The following is an 18,649-nucleotide window of genomic DNA, read 5'->3' as shown; positions in this document are numbered from 1 at the left end:
GCCGGGCGGGCCCGGGGGCGGAGCCGCTGCGCGCCCACAAAAGCGGCGGCGCGGCGCGGCCGGGCCGGGCTCGGCATGGAGGTGGCGCGGGGCTGCGCGGGCTCGCTGGTGCGGTGAGTGCGGGGCCGGGCCGGGCCGTGCTGAGGGTCGTGGCGCTGCGGCTGGAGGCGGCGCCCCGCCGGGGTCTGGCTGCCCGCGAGGCCCTGCCGGCAGCCCGGACCTCTCAGCGGGGAGCTGCTGGAAAGGGCTGAGCCTGAGCAGCTTGTCAGTCCTAGCCCTGCAGGAGCGAAGGGTGCTTTCCAAGCTCGGGTGGTAGTAGGCAGTGAGGGGAAGGGGGGGGCAAATCTGGTCAGACCTAGATTGGAATAGCAAATAGCCAGAAACCTCTCAAGCCCGAGATGAAGTTCTGCTGAGGGAAGCACAAGCAGGAACTCCGCAGTTTTAACCCTCATACCTCCTTTTTGAGGTGTGACAGCAAGGACGTGGGGCTCGAGGGTGCTGTATGCCTCCCGGCAAGCAGTGAAGCTAACGTGTTGCGGGCTAAGATGAAGCTTCATTTCAGGCATGAAGTCATTAGGTACAGTTCATGGGCCACTTGTGTTTAATGACAACATAACTGAAATTCAAGGCTTCTGTTTGCATTTCAGTTGCTTACTGCATGTAGAAAAGTCTAATCCTGTGCATCACTCAAATGCATTGTGTTATAGCTGCTGTCCTGGTATCTTTAAAACTACTGTTTTAGCAGAGGAAATTGAGTCCACAATGCAGTAGACCCTCAGGTCTCCTAACTAATTTCTGGCTTTTGTTTGCTCAGCTGTTAGTGCCAATGTCATCTGTGAACTTTAACCTTATTGCCATATTCTGAAGCCACTTGTGTTGTGCAACTTTGACTCTGAGTGTGACTGAAGGCTGTTGCACCACACTCTTAGATAAACATACAGGGAATATTGCAAACAAAGACAGAGTGAAATGTGTGCACAGGGCTCAAGGCAGGCTTTTAATCCCTTTTTTTTTCCTCCTCAAAAAAGCTGAATTCATCTGTTGTCATCTTCCTTCCTCCTCTTCCTCTTCCCTCCCCCCCCCCCCCCCCCGCCAGCCTTGACATTTCACTGAATGCTTGGGACAGTACCTGCAAGTCCCTCTTTAACTGGTTATAGTTGTACAGAACAAACTGGATAAGATTCTAGAGTTTGAAGATACTTGGCTTTTTGATTATAAATTCTTTTTTCTGAATTTTTGCATTTTCCACTGACATAGGATCCTTGCTCCTTCAGGGAAGAATGAAGACCTGATCCTTTCAACTTTAAAGAATAATAAACCAATGGTGGAGTTGTCTGTATCTAATAAGTCACTCAACTCTATTAGAAAGTTAGAAAGCATTTTACAATGCTCCCTGCATCTGTACTGCTCATTTCCTGACTTGGCTTGATCAGCTTTTGGTAGGAAGCTGTTTTCAGTAACTCCAATCTAGTAGAGGTGTTCCTTGCCTCAGGAATTCTCGTCTGATTTCTGAGGGCTGCTGCAGTAAAAGGTGGTGTTTCTAGGGGCCCTGGGCCTAGGCTGGGCTGTTTTAAGTCTGTGGCCATCAGGGTGTGGGAGAAAAAAACAGGCTTGAGGCAATAAGCCCAGAAACGGAAGGGCTGTTATCCAGAAGAGTGTAAAAGCACAGTGGCTTCTGTTACCTTAGTACCTGTCATTAACCAAAACCTCACCCTGCACTAGAGCCCAGATTCACTACTTCATAAGCAGACCTAGTTTAGAGATGATATTGACTGGTTTATTGAAATATAGATGAAGTGGCACTGATGTTAAGTAACTACCCAAGACTTGGACTTCTGTTAAGTGACTGGGTCTGCTGGAGCTAATGGAAGTCCTGGTTCAGTAATCTTTTTTATCCACCAACTTTTTTTTCCCCTCTAGCAGAACTAGGCAACACTATAAAGTGATTTGGTGATTTTTTTTTTTTTTTTGAGTCCTGAAGAAGCTTCTGCTCAGAGCTGCAAAAATGGCTTATATAGTTGGCTCTGCTAGTGCCTGAAATGAACCCTTGCTTCTAAATTATCTTGAGTCCTGCCTGTGTGCCCTGCCTCTGTATCAAGATGTATGTCATGGCTTTTTCTCATATGCTTTGCCTTTTGTGTGTGACAGCTTGGCTTGAGTAACAGGAAAGAAAATTGTTTAACAGGACTAGTATTTCTGTCATCACAAAAAACCCTATTGTCAGTATTGTCATATACACCACAAACTCTTCTACGCTGTTTTCAATCCTAGTTTTCAAATGCCTGAGGAGGAAAGGAGCTGTACTAGCTCTAAAAGTGTTGTCTCGTATCCTGAGCGTCACACCTTCTAACATCTAGGTGCCCTGTGGAGTCGCCAGCCCTGACTGAGCTGAACAGGCTTCATCCTTAACGAAAAGACAGAGTGATTCAGAATGGGAGCTCTGCCCATCAGCTAGCAGGGTGATTGGGGCACTATTAAATTAGTCAGTGAAGAGATCAACAAACACACCCAGTCTTAGCACACGTCCCCTTATGGATCTTAAGTGCCTGCCCTGTGTCAGTGCTGTTCTGTCACCGTCCTTCCCCTGGGCACTGACCCTTCTCTAGAAAGAAAGTGCTAAGCCCTTTGACTGGAAACAGTGCCCATCTCCTGAAACCACACTGGCTATTCACCCTCACCTGCTTATGAGGGGGAGGGAGGTTTCTACCAGCCAAGTGTGCGTGTATGCTAAAAGCCAGGGAACCTAGTTTTCAGATAGCATTACCGAGAAGGTATTCTAGCTTGAACTAGAATGACACTTCTGAAAATCACCCTCTTGCTAAAAAAATAAAATAAAAGTTCCAGGGATGCTGGAGGAGTTGGTGAGGAAGAGAAACTTTTTTGTCTTCAGATGAGAGGTAGTAGCCAAAGCTATGTAAAACGGCAGTTCAGGATGACGGCAAGAAGGAAATTAATTTCTGAAACTCTGTCTGACTCTACAAAAATGACTGCCCACGCATCCCAGAAAACGTGCTTTAAAAACCAGGCAAGAGGTTTGGAAAAGACAGATCTTACTCAGCGTGGACTTACACAAAAAGGCAAAACTTGGACATTGTTGACTAACTTTATGCTATTTCATCATTGTTCTAAGCAGAGAAAGACTGCCAGTTCACTTCTTCCTGCTCTGTGAAAGCGTATGAGAATAATTTTTCCTACGTGAAGCTGATCTCTTACCTTGGTGTTGAACAAAGCAGTGATGCATCCCCTCCCCACCCCTGTGCAATTTAGTATTACAGAGCAATAGGTATTCAGGAAATAAAACTCAAGAGTCTGAGAGATGGAATACTGTCTTACATACACAAGATTTGTTTAAAAACAGATCAGCCCTTTCCAGGTATCATGCAAAAGGGGATTTTTGGCAAACTCTCTGGCTATTGAATTAACCCATACAATTTGGCAGCAAAAAGTTATCACTAGACGTAGATGGGAGCAATTCTGTACTTGAATGTGGGAGTAGACAGTCGCCATTTATGTGATCAGTTTTTCTAAGAGAACCTAAACAGTCGCTATTAAAACATGTGATTGTTCAGGATAAACTCAAACATCTTTCTGGAAGTGTCTGAATTCTTCTAGGCTCTCTGATATTGTGCCCTGACACTATCCATTATGTACTCTGATCTTAACTTTCACTTCATTTGACTCATTTCTTCTTTTGATACCTTAGGGCACAAATAAGTCTTATTTTGTCATTTCCAAAGCTAGATGGAATTTTGTAGACTATAAATAGTATTTAGAAAATAGACAAATGTCTTAGTCATTTGCAAGTCAATTATAACTACATAGAAAGGATCCATTTGCATCCTAATGGTAGGTGTTTTGAATATGGATAATAAGAAAATTGTTCAGTCTTCCTGAAGCAAGCGCTTATCCTAAATAGTTAGCTGAAAGTAGTCTTGTGAACCATCTGAATGAGTGTTTATTTTGCAGGTAAAGAGAATGATCTGTACCTGCAATTGCAGAAAGAGTGGCCGCCTTTCCAGTTCACCATAGTGTTAAAACCTGTTGGCCTCACTGTAACCGAGACCTTGACGTCAGCTGAGCTCAGCAGCAACTTGGCCCACATCTGCCCAAAATGGTTTTCATTTTAGAAGCGTTTTCAAATGTCAAGAGAGGCAATGGCAAGATAAAGTTCAGAGACAAGGAAGTTCAGAGACAAGTATCTGTAGGGCTATATAATATTTAGTTTTGAAAGCAAGCTCCACAAGTCTAACATGACCTATTAATTAGTCGTATAATATGCTTATGTCAGTGAACTCAAGAGTTCTTCTCACAGTACCTGAAATGACTATTTTTATAACTAAGCTGAAATTTTCTTTATCTTAGATCTTTGGTATCCATGGGAGCATCTGTGGGAGCAGTAACAAAACAGACCCTGTTCCCTCCTCTCATGCCTGCAGGGCGACCTTTCCGTGTATCAAATGCCTCCAGAAGCAGCCGGAAAGGAATTGTTGCGAGCAGTCTGCAAGAGCTAATCAGCAAGGTATAGCAAAAGTCCCCACTCTGGCTGAAACTTATAGTGAAGTACTGTATCCCAGGAAGGTAACCCACAGGCTTCTGTTCTTCTGAACATCATTACTGGGGAATTTTAAGGGAATGTGGCGCATGAGCAAGTCTGAATATTTAATGACAGAAAAAAAGGGTCACAGTGACATGCCACCTTTCATACGCTATAATCTATTTTATTGCAGACCTTAGATGCCTTCCTTATATCTGCTGAAATAGTTACTCTGGTTTTGGAGGAAGATGGCACAGCTGTAGAAACAGAAGAGTTCTTTCAGTCCCTGGATGATAATACACACTTCATGATATTAGAAAAGGGACAGAAATGGACACAAGTAAGTGCTCACTTGGCGAGAGGGGAAAAGAGGAAGAAAACTTCCCCTAAAAAAGAGTGTTGCAGATTCACGTTAAGCCTTTCTGGATGATAGATCAAGTTCGTTAGTTTTCTCTCTCTCTCTCTCTCTCTCTCTCTCTCTCTCTCTCTCTCTCTCTCTCTCTCTCTCTCATCAAGTTCGTTAGTTCTCTCTCTCTCTCTCTCTCTCTCTCTCTTTTTTTTTTTCCTGCCCCTTACTTGAACACAGGACTGTTGACAAAGATTTGCCATGAATTGAATGAAATGTCACAACTGAAAACAAATTTATAGGGGAAAATCCCAGTTTTGGAGAAGCTCATTAATAACCTCATTCTCAAGCCTTTGTCTAATGTAAAGGAAATGAGGACTTTGATTGTGTTAAGCTAAAAGTACAATCTCCTTAAAAGTTATCTTGGAGCCAAAAAAAAGCTCAAATTAAGCAATAAAAAATAAGTTTTGCCTTGTGGTGAATGCAGTAATAGTTTAGTGAAGACTAAAGAAATGCCTGCGTTCAATCTTGCAAATGGCTAAAAGTTGTCATAAAAATCTAATGATAGCCTAGGTGCTTTGAGATATTTTAAGAACTACTTAGTCTGGCTAGCTTTAGCCTTCTAATGCTATGAAATTAGTGTCCAGTTTTGGGCTTTATGTGGGAGTAGCATAGCTGTACATTAATAAGAGTCAAATTCTTAAGTGCCTTTCCATGAAATGATTGTTGCTAGAAAACGATCATCAAACTTTCATGTACCAGGTACAGAGGAGGAAATAGGTAGCTTAGGGGCTGTAGCAGGCCAACCCATCTCTCTGTTTTTACATGCCTAGCTCCACGTGGCCCTGTTTTTCAGTCTCCTGTTGCAGTGTGGGCAGCTTGCCTGGCAGTGTTTTTTTTCCTGTGCTGTCTCACTGGTTTATCAACCTGCTGCACCTGGGCTGTGAGCTTCAAGAGCAGAGAAAAAGTTGCAGCTAGGAATATGACTCCACCTAGCTGCTTCCCCCTCTGCCCTGTTTGGCATGGTTGCAGGACTAGCTTAAGTGCTGCCCTTCTTCAGTATGCCCTGAATGACAGTGGAAGAATACCACAACTCCACCGTAAATCACCTGGAGTGTAGAGAAAGTGCTGTCATCCTTCATCCAGATATTCTGAGTGCAAATGGGATATGCTACCAAGCGTACCCAACTACATGTACCTGTTCAAAACTTCTGTTGATGGGCCAGTTTGAGCTCAGCTCAGAGGCTATCAAAGTAAAAGAAATGGGCATAAAACTGCTGGCTGATGATATACTACAGTGCTTAACTCAGTCTTATGCATCTTGGCACTACCCGAGCACTGGGGTAACAAGTATGAAAAGCCCCAGTCTTACACAACTTATTCTTTCGTTTAACATGCAAAAACAGATTGGTAGCTGTCAAATTATTAATCTTTAATAAAATGTATTGAGTAAAGTAACGCATGTATCCACTAGATGTCTCTCTAAACATGAGACTTGCTTACTAATTTTTTCCTCTTTCTTGGAGTACGTGATCTAATCGTGAAAGAGTACAAGGGCTGCTTTCATTAAAACTTGTTGGGCAGAAGAGGCTGGAGTTAAAGTAGAAGATAACTTTCCACACCCCTCCTCCTTTGCTTTTTCTTAAAAATTAGCATTAAATCCTAGGCATAATCAATAGCGGCTTCTCTCTCCCTCTTTCTTCAGTAAGAAAAGGGTGTTATGAGCCAGGATTTGAAGTGAGAACTTAACTTTCACAGATGTCATCTTTGGAGCTATCGATAGGATTGCTAATTAGCATTGTGTTTCTTCCTAAAGTGAAGGACCTAATGTCTCTTTCCTGTTGAAATAGCAGGGACAGCTTCCAGTGGGATTACCTGTGGTCTCAGTGTAGCCTGAAAAAGAAACCAGATTAAAGAAATGTTCAAGAGGTGTTATGTCACTTTAGAACTTGAGTTCTAAAAAGACGCAAACTAGATCTGTTTGGAATAGTTTGAGGCCTGATCATGACTTGGACAAAATTATGTAAGCTACAGACTTGCTTTTCTCTAAGCACTAATGCTTTTAATTCTAATTTAGAATTGATTAAGAACTAGCCCAAAGACTGGAATAAGTGAGTTGTTTCTAAGGAACTGCACCATTAACAATTGTCTTGCTATATTCTCCAGGCTGATAAACTGTCTCTCTTTTTAAATTAGACAAGAAATGGAGTCACCCCTATGAGACAAAAGAAGAAAATGGGAGTAGCCAACATCACATTTGATCTGTACAAGCTGAACCCTAAAGATTTTATCGGTTGCTTAAATGTGAAGGCCACTTTCTATGAGATCTACTCTGTGTCATATGATATCAAATGTATGGGAGCAAAAAGCATATTGCGGTAAGCATACGCTTCCAATGCTGACAAGGCATATGTATTAATGACAAAAACCTGTGTTTGCATACCAGTTCTGTGAAGTAGGTGTGTTTATAAACTTAGTATTTTGTATTAATTCTTACAAATTGGTCAACATGCTGAAGCTTCCAGTGAAAGGTGGATAGCTATCTTATAAAAGGTTTTAAAAAAAAGTATGTATAACTTGCTATAGTTCTTCATAGTGGAATCTTAAACTTCCACCAAGACAAAACCTTATCAGTTTGTACTCACAGCACTCAAGGTACAGGCTTCCCCCCCCCCCCCAACTTGAGAGAATTCCCTAGACTTTTGACTTGTTTGAAGACTACAGGAGGCTGAGGAATGAGTATTATGCTCTTTAGATGGGTACTTCAATAGGACAAAATGAGATTAAGGCAGAGATTCCATCGTGAAGCTTGCTCAGATTTTGCAAAACCTGGCTGCTGAGTTTGCCTCCCGAAAGGCACATGGAGACAACAAAAAAAAGGGAAGACATGATACTCTGTACTGTCTTCAGTATCTGTTATCTGTACTAAGACTGAGAGATTAGCTTAAAAACAGTGACATCAAAGCAAACTAACAGAGTCTAGAAAGGACCACTGCCTCCCCCAGGACCAAGCTCTGGTGGATCCTGGGTTTGGCCGAACTGGCTGTTGGGAACTGCTGCCTCATGCAGAGGCAAAATAATACCCGTCTGCCCTGTCCACTGCTTTCAAGTCTTTGTGCCTTGTTAAAAGCAGCTGCATCTCTCTGGCTGAAGAAATAACTCCTTCACAGAGGTGCCATACTTCTGCTTTGACAGTTGTTTAAGTTATAGCCCTGAACTGCTCTACCTGACCTTTCAAATTCTAGTTGAGACACAGCAGTGTAGAGTTGCTACATTTTGAGGACCAGATCTACTCTGTACAGAGCAGACAGATCTATGTGCTTTTAGGTGGGGTTTACACTTCACCTGAGCAACATACAGTCTTTAGTTTGAAGTGTTCAAGTAGTCCCTAGCCCTATGAAGCATGTCTTAAATACCATAATGCTAATCTTATTCCCTGTCTTATGTCTGACTGACCTCCCCACTGTACTTAGGTGGTCCTTTACTTAATCTTTCAGGCTAAAGTTGGTGTGACTGTAAATGAGACTTGTATCTCTGATTGTTCTTCAGTAATTATACTGTTGTATACTATACAGCACTGGCTTCATTAGACTTTCTTCAAAGAAAAGGTCTACCCTTGGACAGCTGCACTCCTCCAGTTCCTGTGTTTGTCAAACCTCCTGAGCCAGAGCAAACTCTGATTTCTGGCTATCTGTTATGGCGATGTGTATCAGCACTGGAACTTGCAGTGTTAAAGAATTGTAAGTGACAGTTCTGCTTGCCTGCCAACATGGTGCAGCTGGTGAGAAAGAAGTGGTGCTGGGAAACAGCTGAAGTAGCTGTGGAGTTCTTCTAGAAGCACAGCTATTCTACAAAGACTGAACTGTAAGGGAAGCACCAGCACGAGAGTGGGAAAATAGCCCACTGGCAAGAACAGTGAGAAAAGAGGCAATAACCTTGGACACTCTTGAATCTGACCGTTAGACAGTCTGTCTCGACTTGCTACGTAAATTGGAGTCGGACCGTCTTAGTCCTTCCGCTAATGAGTTCCAAATTACTAACTCTGATGCTGTATCCTTGAGCCCTCCCACAGTGTGTAAAGGGAAACAGCTTTAAAATACTGCAGTTCACTGGTGGGAGGGGCTCGCTGCCTGCCAGATCTGATCAGTGCATTTCCCCTAATGGTTTCTCCCTGTCTTGTCCAAGTGAAGGATCAAATGTTCAGTTCAACAAATAACTTCCTCAGTGGCTTACATGACAACTGCTCTCATGTGCTAGTGACACACTGCAGCTGTTCAAAAGCTTGGTACCAGGTGCAGCTTTCTTTACACTGTAAAGCTCATTGGCTTGTGCTGTATTGTGGAGGGAAGAACATACTGAAATGGCATGTGTGTGGGAAGCATAAATAAGGTACAGTACTTCTAAAGGCTCCCCAGGCTCTAAGTGGCAGTGTGTTTAACTCTGGGGAAGCACTGTATTTTGACTGCAAACATTCTTTAATTATGGTGGAGGAATAAATGAATTTGTAAGAACAGAATTTTGTTGCTAGAACTCAAAGGAGAAATGAATAGCAACAGTAAGTTCACAATTGCATGGTTTCTTGGACAGGAATTCAGAAAATCTTCCCCCTTTTTTGCAGAAGGGGAAGACTGGTCTGGTTTCTGCATCTTCAGAAACTGGTCCCTTTCCAATTTTGGAATTGTTCCAGTTCTTGACTCCCACTTCCCTAGTGCCTTAACCTCATGCTTGAGAAGGCTCACTTAACTTTGAGAGGATGAGGCTTGAATATAGCTCTTGACACTGATGTCCCTATTGTCTCTTGGAGAATGGAAGCAAGACACAAGTATGACTAAGATGAAGAATAAGGGACCACTAAAATATGATCTCCGTATCCTGTGGTGATCCACAGTCTATGCTATAGACCCTTGATGCTTGCCTGGTTTTAGTTTGTGGATCTGTACTGATTCTCACATCCTATTATATATTTGAATCCTGATATTATTTTACTACTTTGAAGCATTAATTTGTTGGGAACTGACAAGTCCTAAGGTTTGCAGTTTGGGCAGTATTAACATACCTGGTTTCACTTGTTTTGCTGTAGGGCATCTTCTGTAATGTAATTGCTCAGCTTCAGTGCTAATCAAGTTTCATCTGTAGCTGGGAGACACAAGTCTTAGTGACTGGCCTAAAGGTGAGAAGGAAAATATATTCATGCTGCAGGAATGCTGCTGGGCTCTCAGGAAAAGTTAAATATTCAGTGGTCCTCTGGTAACTTGGAGTCTAACAGGATGACAGACTTGCCTGTTAAATGTGTTTTCTGGTTCTGCCTAAGCCTGCAACATGTCAACAGTTTTCTGTCAGTCAGTGGGCACAGAAGTAATTGTTCTAAAGCAGGTGTGAAAATGACCAGCTGCCCAGAAGTGAGGAAGAACAAGAGAATTCTTAAATGTATCTACCTAACTCATCTTAAAGAGCAGTGGGGGGAAGGAAGGACATGACAATGTTGCTATACTGGTGAAAACTTTCTTAAACAAGTGGCTTTTCTTCTAGGAAGGTGCTTCAGCTAATATCCCATGCAGCACAAATAACTGGACAATTTCTTCTCTACACTGGAACTTACATGTTACAGCTGATGGATGAATGTGATGAGGACAGCACATGTACAAGACCAAAGCGGGAGTAGTGAGCACAGCTGCACTTCTAATATTGGATCCTTTTGCTTAGATGTTCTTTTGCCCAGTTTTGATTGTAATGATGTTAAAGTAGGGGCTGTCCACTGGGGTGAACTAACCTTTTTCCCCATGCAGGAATGCTTGTAGGCCTGAGCCATAAAATATGTTTGATGTTCACAGACTCTTAACAGAAAAAGGATGGGTGCCTAATGTTTGAGAACTGGGCAAATGGAGAGAGGACAAGTCTTTGCCCCAGCAACTCAAAAATGGAGAATCAGTATACTTGGACGCATGCAGGCTTTTTTCTTGCACTGATCAAAACATGGTTTGTGTTCATGGCTGTCCACTTGCTTTCTGAACAGACTGGGCTTTAAAGGGTTTGTTTCGGCTTTTTGATTTTTTGTTTATTCCCTAACACTGCTGGTACTAGTGTTCTACTGCGCCTGAGGTACGAAAGGGTGGAGGGTACTTATTTACAATAGGAATGCACAATATAACTGAATTTTAGTTCAGTGACTCTGACTAATCACATGAAGTCTAATTGGAGGAAGTGCAACTACTAAGCAGAAGCTTAAAACTTAGCCTTACTTAAAGCAAGTAAAAAAATTTTATATAACTCCTTACATTTTTCTCCAAACCCACAGAAAGTTCTGGTAGGTATAACTCATACCAGTTGAAGAAAATGTTATATTCCTAAAGCACTGAATTTGCCTTAGTTTCAGGAATATGGCTTACAGGTAACCTCCTGAAGCTTTCTTCAGAGGTTAAACCTTCACTTCGGTAATTTTGACTTTTCAGCTACAAGATGTGACACTACATCCCAAGCTATACTTAAGATACATGTAGTATGGATCTGTAGAGACCCCTGAACTCAATGCCCCTGTGTTCAGGGGGAGCAACAGGACAGTTGGCTTGCATAACATACATATGCTCTAAACTGGATACTTGCAGTTTTATAGTCTACCAAGATAAGCTGTGTTAAAGGGTGAAGTTTTTAATCTTTAGGTAGAATTGTCCAGAATGTTTTCTGCAGTTTGAGCTGCTAGAATGGCTTGTTTCCAGCAAGTGTCTCCTTTAACAGTGTGAACAAAGTGGAAAACTCTTACTTTTATCTGCAAATTTGACTTTCATATGCTTATTTGTGCCTTCCCTTTGAGGATCTGACTTGGCTGAAGCTGCATCTTTCAAATCACTGTTGGTTGTGATGAGAAGCAGCCTAAAGGCCAGTCTTAAAGGGACTGATAGGCAAGTTTGCCAGATCTGTCTTTCTCTTCAGTAATACTACTACAAATGAGTAGACAGCTAAGAAAGAAACCATGTTTTTTGTTTGTTTTTCATCCACTTCTGTGTGTGTGCTCTCTTTTAGTGTGGAGGACAGGCAAAGCTCCAGGCAAGGGAAGGGTTGGTTCTTACTAATTTCTCCCAGGGATGAATGGCTGCAGCTTGTAGCACTGTCAAGCTTCCTTTAAAAGAAAACACTAAAACTACTCTGCAGTTACTGAGAAAGAGGTTATATTAAAATGCTTTATACTTCATGTGCATTGTTCTGTTCCCCCCACAACACACTGAAATAGCGATTGTTGGCCATGGTCTTTCTACCCATATCAAGGAATAGCATTTAACTGATGCAGTGCAAGGGCCTTGTCATTAACCTTCAGCTCTTAAGGGCCATTTATTCTATTAAAACAAGCCTGCCTTTTGAAAGCAATTCTGCATAATGCTCCTAGGAAATACGTGTGTTGGGAATAGGAGCACCAACATTAAAAAAAAAAAAAAAAAAAAAAAAAAGAAGCATTGTTCAATATTGGACTAACCTATAAATTGCCTCTCCAACATCTGTAATACAAAACCTTTTGCAAGTCTGAGCTGTGCAGATCTCAAATTCCAGCCTTCTATAGCTGGAGGGAATTACTACAGAACTAACACTCCATAGTTTCCAGTGGCACTATATTGAAATTTAACAAAATCTAAAAGACTAACCCACTATGAATTTGAAATGTTTTCAAGTGGCTGATTCTTTGAGAGCTTAACATGTAAAACTTGAGCTGTTGAAGGTCATCTGAGCTGTAAAGTCTCCATCTCAAAGTATCTCTGCATTCCAATTCAAAATGCAAGCAGCTGAACAAAGTAACTCAAATTTGGTATTTCCTCTCTCAATGAGAGAAGTGTCTTGGAAAGTTCTAAGTGTTTGAAATTGCTCCATTGCTACCGAATCTGAGTTTTGCTACAGGCTTTAGTACTTGGGGGATGATATTAGCTACTGTATGAACTTTTTTTCTGGAGATAAAGTTTTGGCTTTGAGTCAAACTGGAGTGTATAATTCTCTGAATTGGAGCCACTTTAATTCTTACAGCCTGCTGAAGAGACATAGCTTTCACTTCAGCTATACATGGTACACAGCAAAGAACAACTTCAGCATTTTCTAGCTTCCAGAAAACCACATGCAGGTGGTGTGCACTATCTAGTAAGACACAGATTAAAAAACAAAAAAAGCTGCAGGTATGCAGAGATGAAGCTAGCTTTTCTACTTTATTTTTTTAACTTTAATTTTTATTTTTTTATCTCACTTGTTACTGTTGCAGTTCAAGGCTTGGTAGCACTGAAATGTCAAAGGTGTGAAACATGTTTACTGCCTCCTTGCGTGAACTAGCCTTTTTGCCTGTTGCTTTGCATCACTTACTAACAATCCAATGCACCAAGTCATGCTCTCTAGTTACCAAAAAAGGAATTTTCACTGAAGTACTCGATCTTGTTGACTCAGGCACTATTCATGAGCTGCAGGCAAAACAAAGCTGCTCTCTTCACAACTAGAATGAAGAATCTACTAGCTTTTTTTGTGTGTGTGTGTGATTCAGAACTTACCATTACTTCACTTCCTTTCATAAACACATGAAGCTGTTGCTTTCTTACACCTTCCTATTCTTTCAGGATAAATGTGATTATGAGCTCTTCTGTCTAGGGGGAGAGGCTAAGGCAGGGTCTAAATTCCTTAGACCATTTGGAATATGCTGTAGGAAACATCCTGAATCCCTTCCCTGCGGAGAAGGGAGTGGCTGAAGAGAGGAAAATGGGACTTTGGGCTAGAAGTTTTTTTTAGTACAGTGTGTAGAGAGGTAGGTGTTTGAGAATTAGGAAATGTTGGTAATTCTCAATAGTACTGTGAAGATAATTACAATGCATATGATCATTTGTAACTGACTAGAATTATAACTCTAAGTCATTTCAGCATACTTCTTCCTGAGATATCACTTGAATTAAAGGCACAAGCATCTTAGGAAAAAAAAAAAAAAAAAAAAAAGTGTTTAAAACTGAAATACTAAGTATAACTTTGATTTAATACCTCTGGTTTTACTGGAGATACTAATGTAATTAACATGTCACTTTAGCTATGTATTAATAAGTAATCCTTATGGGGTTTAGCATTTATCATTTTGCTGTTTCTACCTTACCTTGTTATATATCCAGTCAAAATATTTATAGTCATAAGTACTGCTGTTTTGCTAAGAGGAAAGATGGTGTTTTACCACTTCACAACTTTCAAGTCCACTAGTTTAACTTGCTGTGAAATTAAGATGGGTAGGAATTATAATCAGTGATGGCAAAATTTTCTGATATGTGGTGCCAATTTTAAGAAATACTGTCCATGAATAAATGTATTCAAATGGTGGCTTTGAATGATGTCTCTATTAATTTCCAGAATAACTTATTCATGAAACAATCATGAATGTTAACAGATCTATGGTCTGCCACAGGCACTTTCAAAATGCTGGACTGCAGCACTGAGGTAACTGGATACTCTTAAAGGTGCTCAACTCTTAACTCTCTCCTGCTGACTCACTTTCCGGCCTCAGAGAAACCATGCAGGCTGTTTCCTTTCGTATGAAAGGAATGCCTTCCTCCATCTGTTTTACCAAAGCTGCAAAGGCCTACAAACTACTGAGTACAGGAGATAGAAGGCTTGGGAAATCTCTGTTAGGAGTTGTTATTTTTCATTAAATACAGGAAAGATCAAGAATCTAGTTTGTAATGTCTCATGGAAAACTCCCTGCAGTCATATGTACATACACAATAGTTCACATTTTCCTTTTGATTGCATGAAAATATGAGTTTAGTGGAACATCCAGATTTCTCTAATCCAGGATTAATTTACAGTCTTCATGAGAAACAGAATGCAACTGTGATACCAATGTAGCACACTTCTGCCTAATAAGTACATCCTATAATCATCTTAAGTGACAGTTTTGCAGAGTTTCACTGTGGATTTGTATCTCTTATTGAACAGTTTACCCTCTTCTGAGAGAACCAACATTTGTTTTCTTGCTCTAGAAAAGTGCAAAATAGCAGTCTCTTACAGCAAAAAAGAATAAACTGCCTATGATGTGGCTGGTCAGTAAAATCAGCAGCAAATCTGACTGAGAATATTTTCAGAGTGGTTATTCCCAGCTTTGTTTAAAGAGACAAACCTCAGTTATGGCCTGGACAAGGTCAGTAGTTTGTACTGTGACTGCTGATAAAATACTTGCTGACCTCAGTCTTGTTGAGGGTGTTTTGTGGTGGTGGGTGTTTTTGTTTGTTTGTTTGTTTTTTTAATATTTCTAAAGTAGCACATCAACCTGAGCTGTTCATAGTAGGCTTCTCCTAGTATATTCTCAGTTATGAATATTTACTAATAAATATTCATGCTCATTTGAAAAAGAACATTAAAGTTACATTAACATAAAAGAACATTAAAATGTTAACATTAAAAAGAACATTAAACTATTAATTAGTTTATAAAGTAGTTAACAAAATGTAATATCAGAAATACCGTATATCCTAATAAACTCTGGAATTAGTATAACATGTCCCTTGCAGTTCCAACATAAAAAGTACGTGATCATCAGTTTTCTAAAAAGTCTGTTTTACTAATTAGCCAGAATACATGATTATAAATTAGGTTTTTCTTTTTAAAGCAATATAACTATTGTCAGCACCACCAGTTGGTTGTGAGCCTATTGTGTATAAAAAGCAACTCTACTTAAGAAAATGGTAGTTTAATGGCATGTGGATAATTCATTTACTGTAGAACTAGAGAAATCTCAGACATCTAAGAAGTCCTTTTAAAGTCCAGTTAGGTATAATAATTAATTTAGACATTTTCCCAGCTACAGCTTTCCTGCTTTCTGGTCTGCTTAGAGAAGCTGCCTTGAAAAGCTGTTACAGAATATTGTTCTAATCTGCACCTGGCTCCCTGGGTGAACATGCTTTCCAAATTAAAGTCAGCATCTTCCACAATGCCTGGTATGTCCTCAGAATTGATTATTCAACAATAAAGCCATTTTATCTGAAATCAGCAATTACTTAGTAGTCACTACAAATAGCTATTCCCATTTCCGTATGCCAAAAAGCCATTTCATCCTTGGATGCGGTGATAAAGCTGGTTTTACTCATCATTATAAGCATAGTCTGCAAACTACATTAATGTCAGAATTTCATCTAGAGTATAGTCTGTAATGGAGTTTCACCTCTGTGATCGTTAGATTCAGTAAATAATTATTTTCTCATATTTCTTGGTCCTATCTGTCCCTGATATGGTACCAGTGCCTTAGTTTCCACAAGATCTGTGATCAGTGAAAACAAAGCAGTTTTTGTCACTACCAGCAATGACTAAAGGCAGTAGTAATCTAGTCACTTTTGTTTCTTTGACTTCCACTTCACTGAAGATTTTTTTTTTCCAGAAAACTCCAACTGCTGATAGAGGACCTCTGCTTTTCTCTTGGAAGCTCCCACCACTTTCACACTGCTCTAGCTTTTTTTCATCTAAACCTCTCTCTGTCTGATACTACCTAGATGTCACTAGCTTCATGCACTCAATTCCTTCTGCTCTTTTTCTGTGCCTTGCTCCATGACCCCCTTTACATGTTACCTCTTCTGCTGCTCTGTTCTGCTATTCAGCTTGTGGCCTTCTATCCCCTTTTCCAAATTCACTTCTGCCACATTCAAACAAAAAAATACTTAATGACTGAGGAAAAGCATGCGGGGTATCTTTAAAGCAACTGCAAACCAAAAAAGAAAAGTCATATCTGTCTTGCTCTCTCTGTTGTTCATATTAAGTGTTTTCAGGCAGAAGTGGTCTGTCTCTGTATTTATATAGTATTTTTAGCATAACTGCGCTCTGTATTAATGAAGTGCTGACGTACAAAGCTTCTGACCACTGAGGGCAGCTGTCTATTCCTGACAGATCATATAGGCCGCACTTAACGTAATTAGAAGTTTCTATTCAATATAGAGATGCGACACCACAATGAAATCATCTGACACAACAGAGATGTATCTCTCTGCAAATTTTCTGTGCACAGGCAGTAACTGTGTCTCCACACCCTTCCCGCAAAGCAATGGCATTCTATTGTGCAGGCAACATATATTGTAATCCCATATCCTCCTGTATTCTGGTACGCTGTTTAACAAATGGACCATGGAAAGGATTATTCAACGTGGGCAGGCAGTGGGTTGAGTCCTGGCCATAGGCCAAACTGACCTCTTACATTCTTAGCATTCATAAGCCTTTAAATCATTAATATGGTAATGCTGCTAATAGGCTGCAGTCTGAGGCAACAGCATAGTTGCTCCGACTCACTACTGCAGACTGATTTTCTAAAAGGAAGATGATCAGTTCTGTGTGTGTGAATGTTGCATTCCCCTTTTAATTCTTGATCAGTAGTTTTCCGAGTGGGATTCTTCAGCTGTTTATGTGCAGCCAGTATCAGACCGCATTCCTGCAGTGGCAGTACCCACCCGCCCTTGACAGTGTTACAGATTGTCCTGTTAAAAATAAGCCAGGCTTTGTTGAGTTGTGGCTCCTGCGGTGCTGTTTGTACTAAGCCTGGATGGAATTGCAAGGACTGGTGCTCTTCTCCTTGCAAATGTAATCTGAGAGAATCATTTGTCAAGCAGCCCAGAAGTGGTATGCTGGTTCAGTTTGGACACATGTGACAAATGAACAGGAGCTATGTTAGTGAGTGAAGAGTGGCAGCCAGGAGCCACTCACCATCTAAGAAAGAGGGAAAAGAAGAAAACCGTGGCTCACCTGTGAAACCTGAGACCTGGAGAGAGCAATTTATAATTGATTTTAACTGCCAAATTACTCTTATAAAATAATGTTTCTCACAGTGAGATGAATCACTTTCGTTTGAAAAGCTACACATTTCAACGTAAATATATACTTTGCTTAGTAAGTATTGAATAACTGGCTGTCTAGACAGGATTCCAATCCATTGTCTTAGAGGTCTCTTACTGTTTCTTTGTTCTCAGAGAATAAAACCATGAGGAGTTATTTTGTGTAATACAGCCTACACCTATCCTTCCTCCCTTCCCCTCCTTTATGCTAAATCCAGGTCTCTACTGTCAGGTGTTGCAAGGTGTTTTGCTCAAGATTCTTAAGCAGACTGTGCCAGATGGGATAAGATGCACGTGCTCTCCTGCTTCAAAAACAAGTTACAAGACAAGAAACAACGTCTAGAGCAGATCCATTGGTTGTGCTTGGACCTGACTCGCATAATTCTAAATGACCTGAGGGAAAATACAAGTAATGGCCTGGTAAAGTTTGCCAATTGTGTAAAAACCTTCAGGACAGTCAAAAATACAATCAGTTGGAATGAGTTTCAGAAGTATTTCTTTATACTGATTTGAATAAAACAATACCTGATTAATATCTATAACTGCATAACACAGGGGAAAAAACAACTTTTTCTGTCTACTGCGAAGGGATCCAATTTACCTGTCACTACTTTCAAAAGACATCTTGGAGTTAGTGTACATAGTTTAGTGAAAAAAATCAGCTCAAAGCTCAGCAGCAGCCAAGAGGGCAAACACAGTGTTAAGACTTATTAAAACACAAACACCAAACAGAGCAGAAAGCATCATATGCCACTGCATAAATCAATGGCCAAGGTTTGAATGCTGCATTCAGTTCTGGTCACTCCTATTTCCAAAAGGCTACTTTGAGCTAGTACAGATACAGAGAAGGGTGACTATCACAGGTAAGGAATGTCCTCAAACATGGGGACATTAATTAAACTAATACTTTCAGTTCAGAAAAGGGCACACAGGAAAAAAGAGGGCAAAACAGAAGTACTAAGA

General features: G+C 40.7%; 1 protein-coding gene across 1 annotated transcript; it reads left to right on the top strand.

The window, feature by feature from the left end:
* Nucleotides 1–5: 5 nt before the first annotated feature.
* Nucleotides 6–14,198, top strand: CIDEA (cell death inducing DFFA like effector a). The gene is made up of 5 exons (XM_064507194.1): nt 6–113; nt 4,363–4,519; nt 4,728–4,874; nt 7,077–7,258; nt 10,410–14,198. The coding sequence occupies exons 1-5, from the start codon at nt 76–78 to the stop codon at nt 10,540–10,542; spliced, it is 657 nt and encodes a 218-aa protein (XP_064363264.1). The 5' UTR covers nt 6–75; the 3' UTR covers nt 10,543–14,198.
* The last annotated feature ends 4,451 nt before the right edge of the window (nt 14,199–18,649 follow it).

Source organism: Dromaius novaehollandiae, chromosome 2 (genome assembly GCF_036370855.1).
Source record: "Dromaius novaehollandiae isolate bDroNov1 chromosome 2, bDroNov1.hap1, whole genome shotgun sequence".
Lineage (NCBI taxonomy): Eukaryota > Metazoa > Chordata > Aves > Casuariiformes > Dromaiidae > Dromaius > Dromaius novaehollandiae.
Note: the sequence above shows the minus strand (reverse complement) of the source record. Positions and strands in the feature narration are given on the sequence as shown.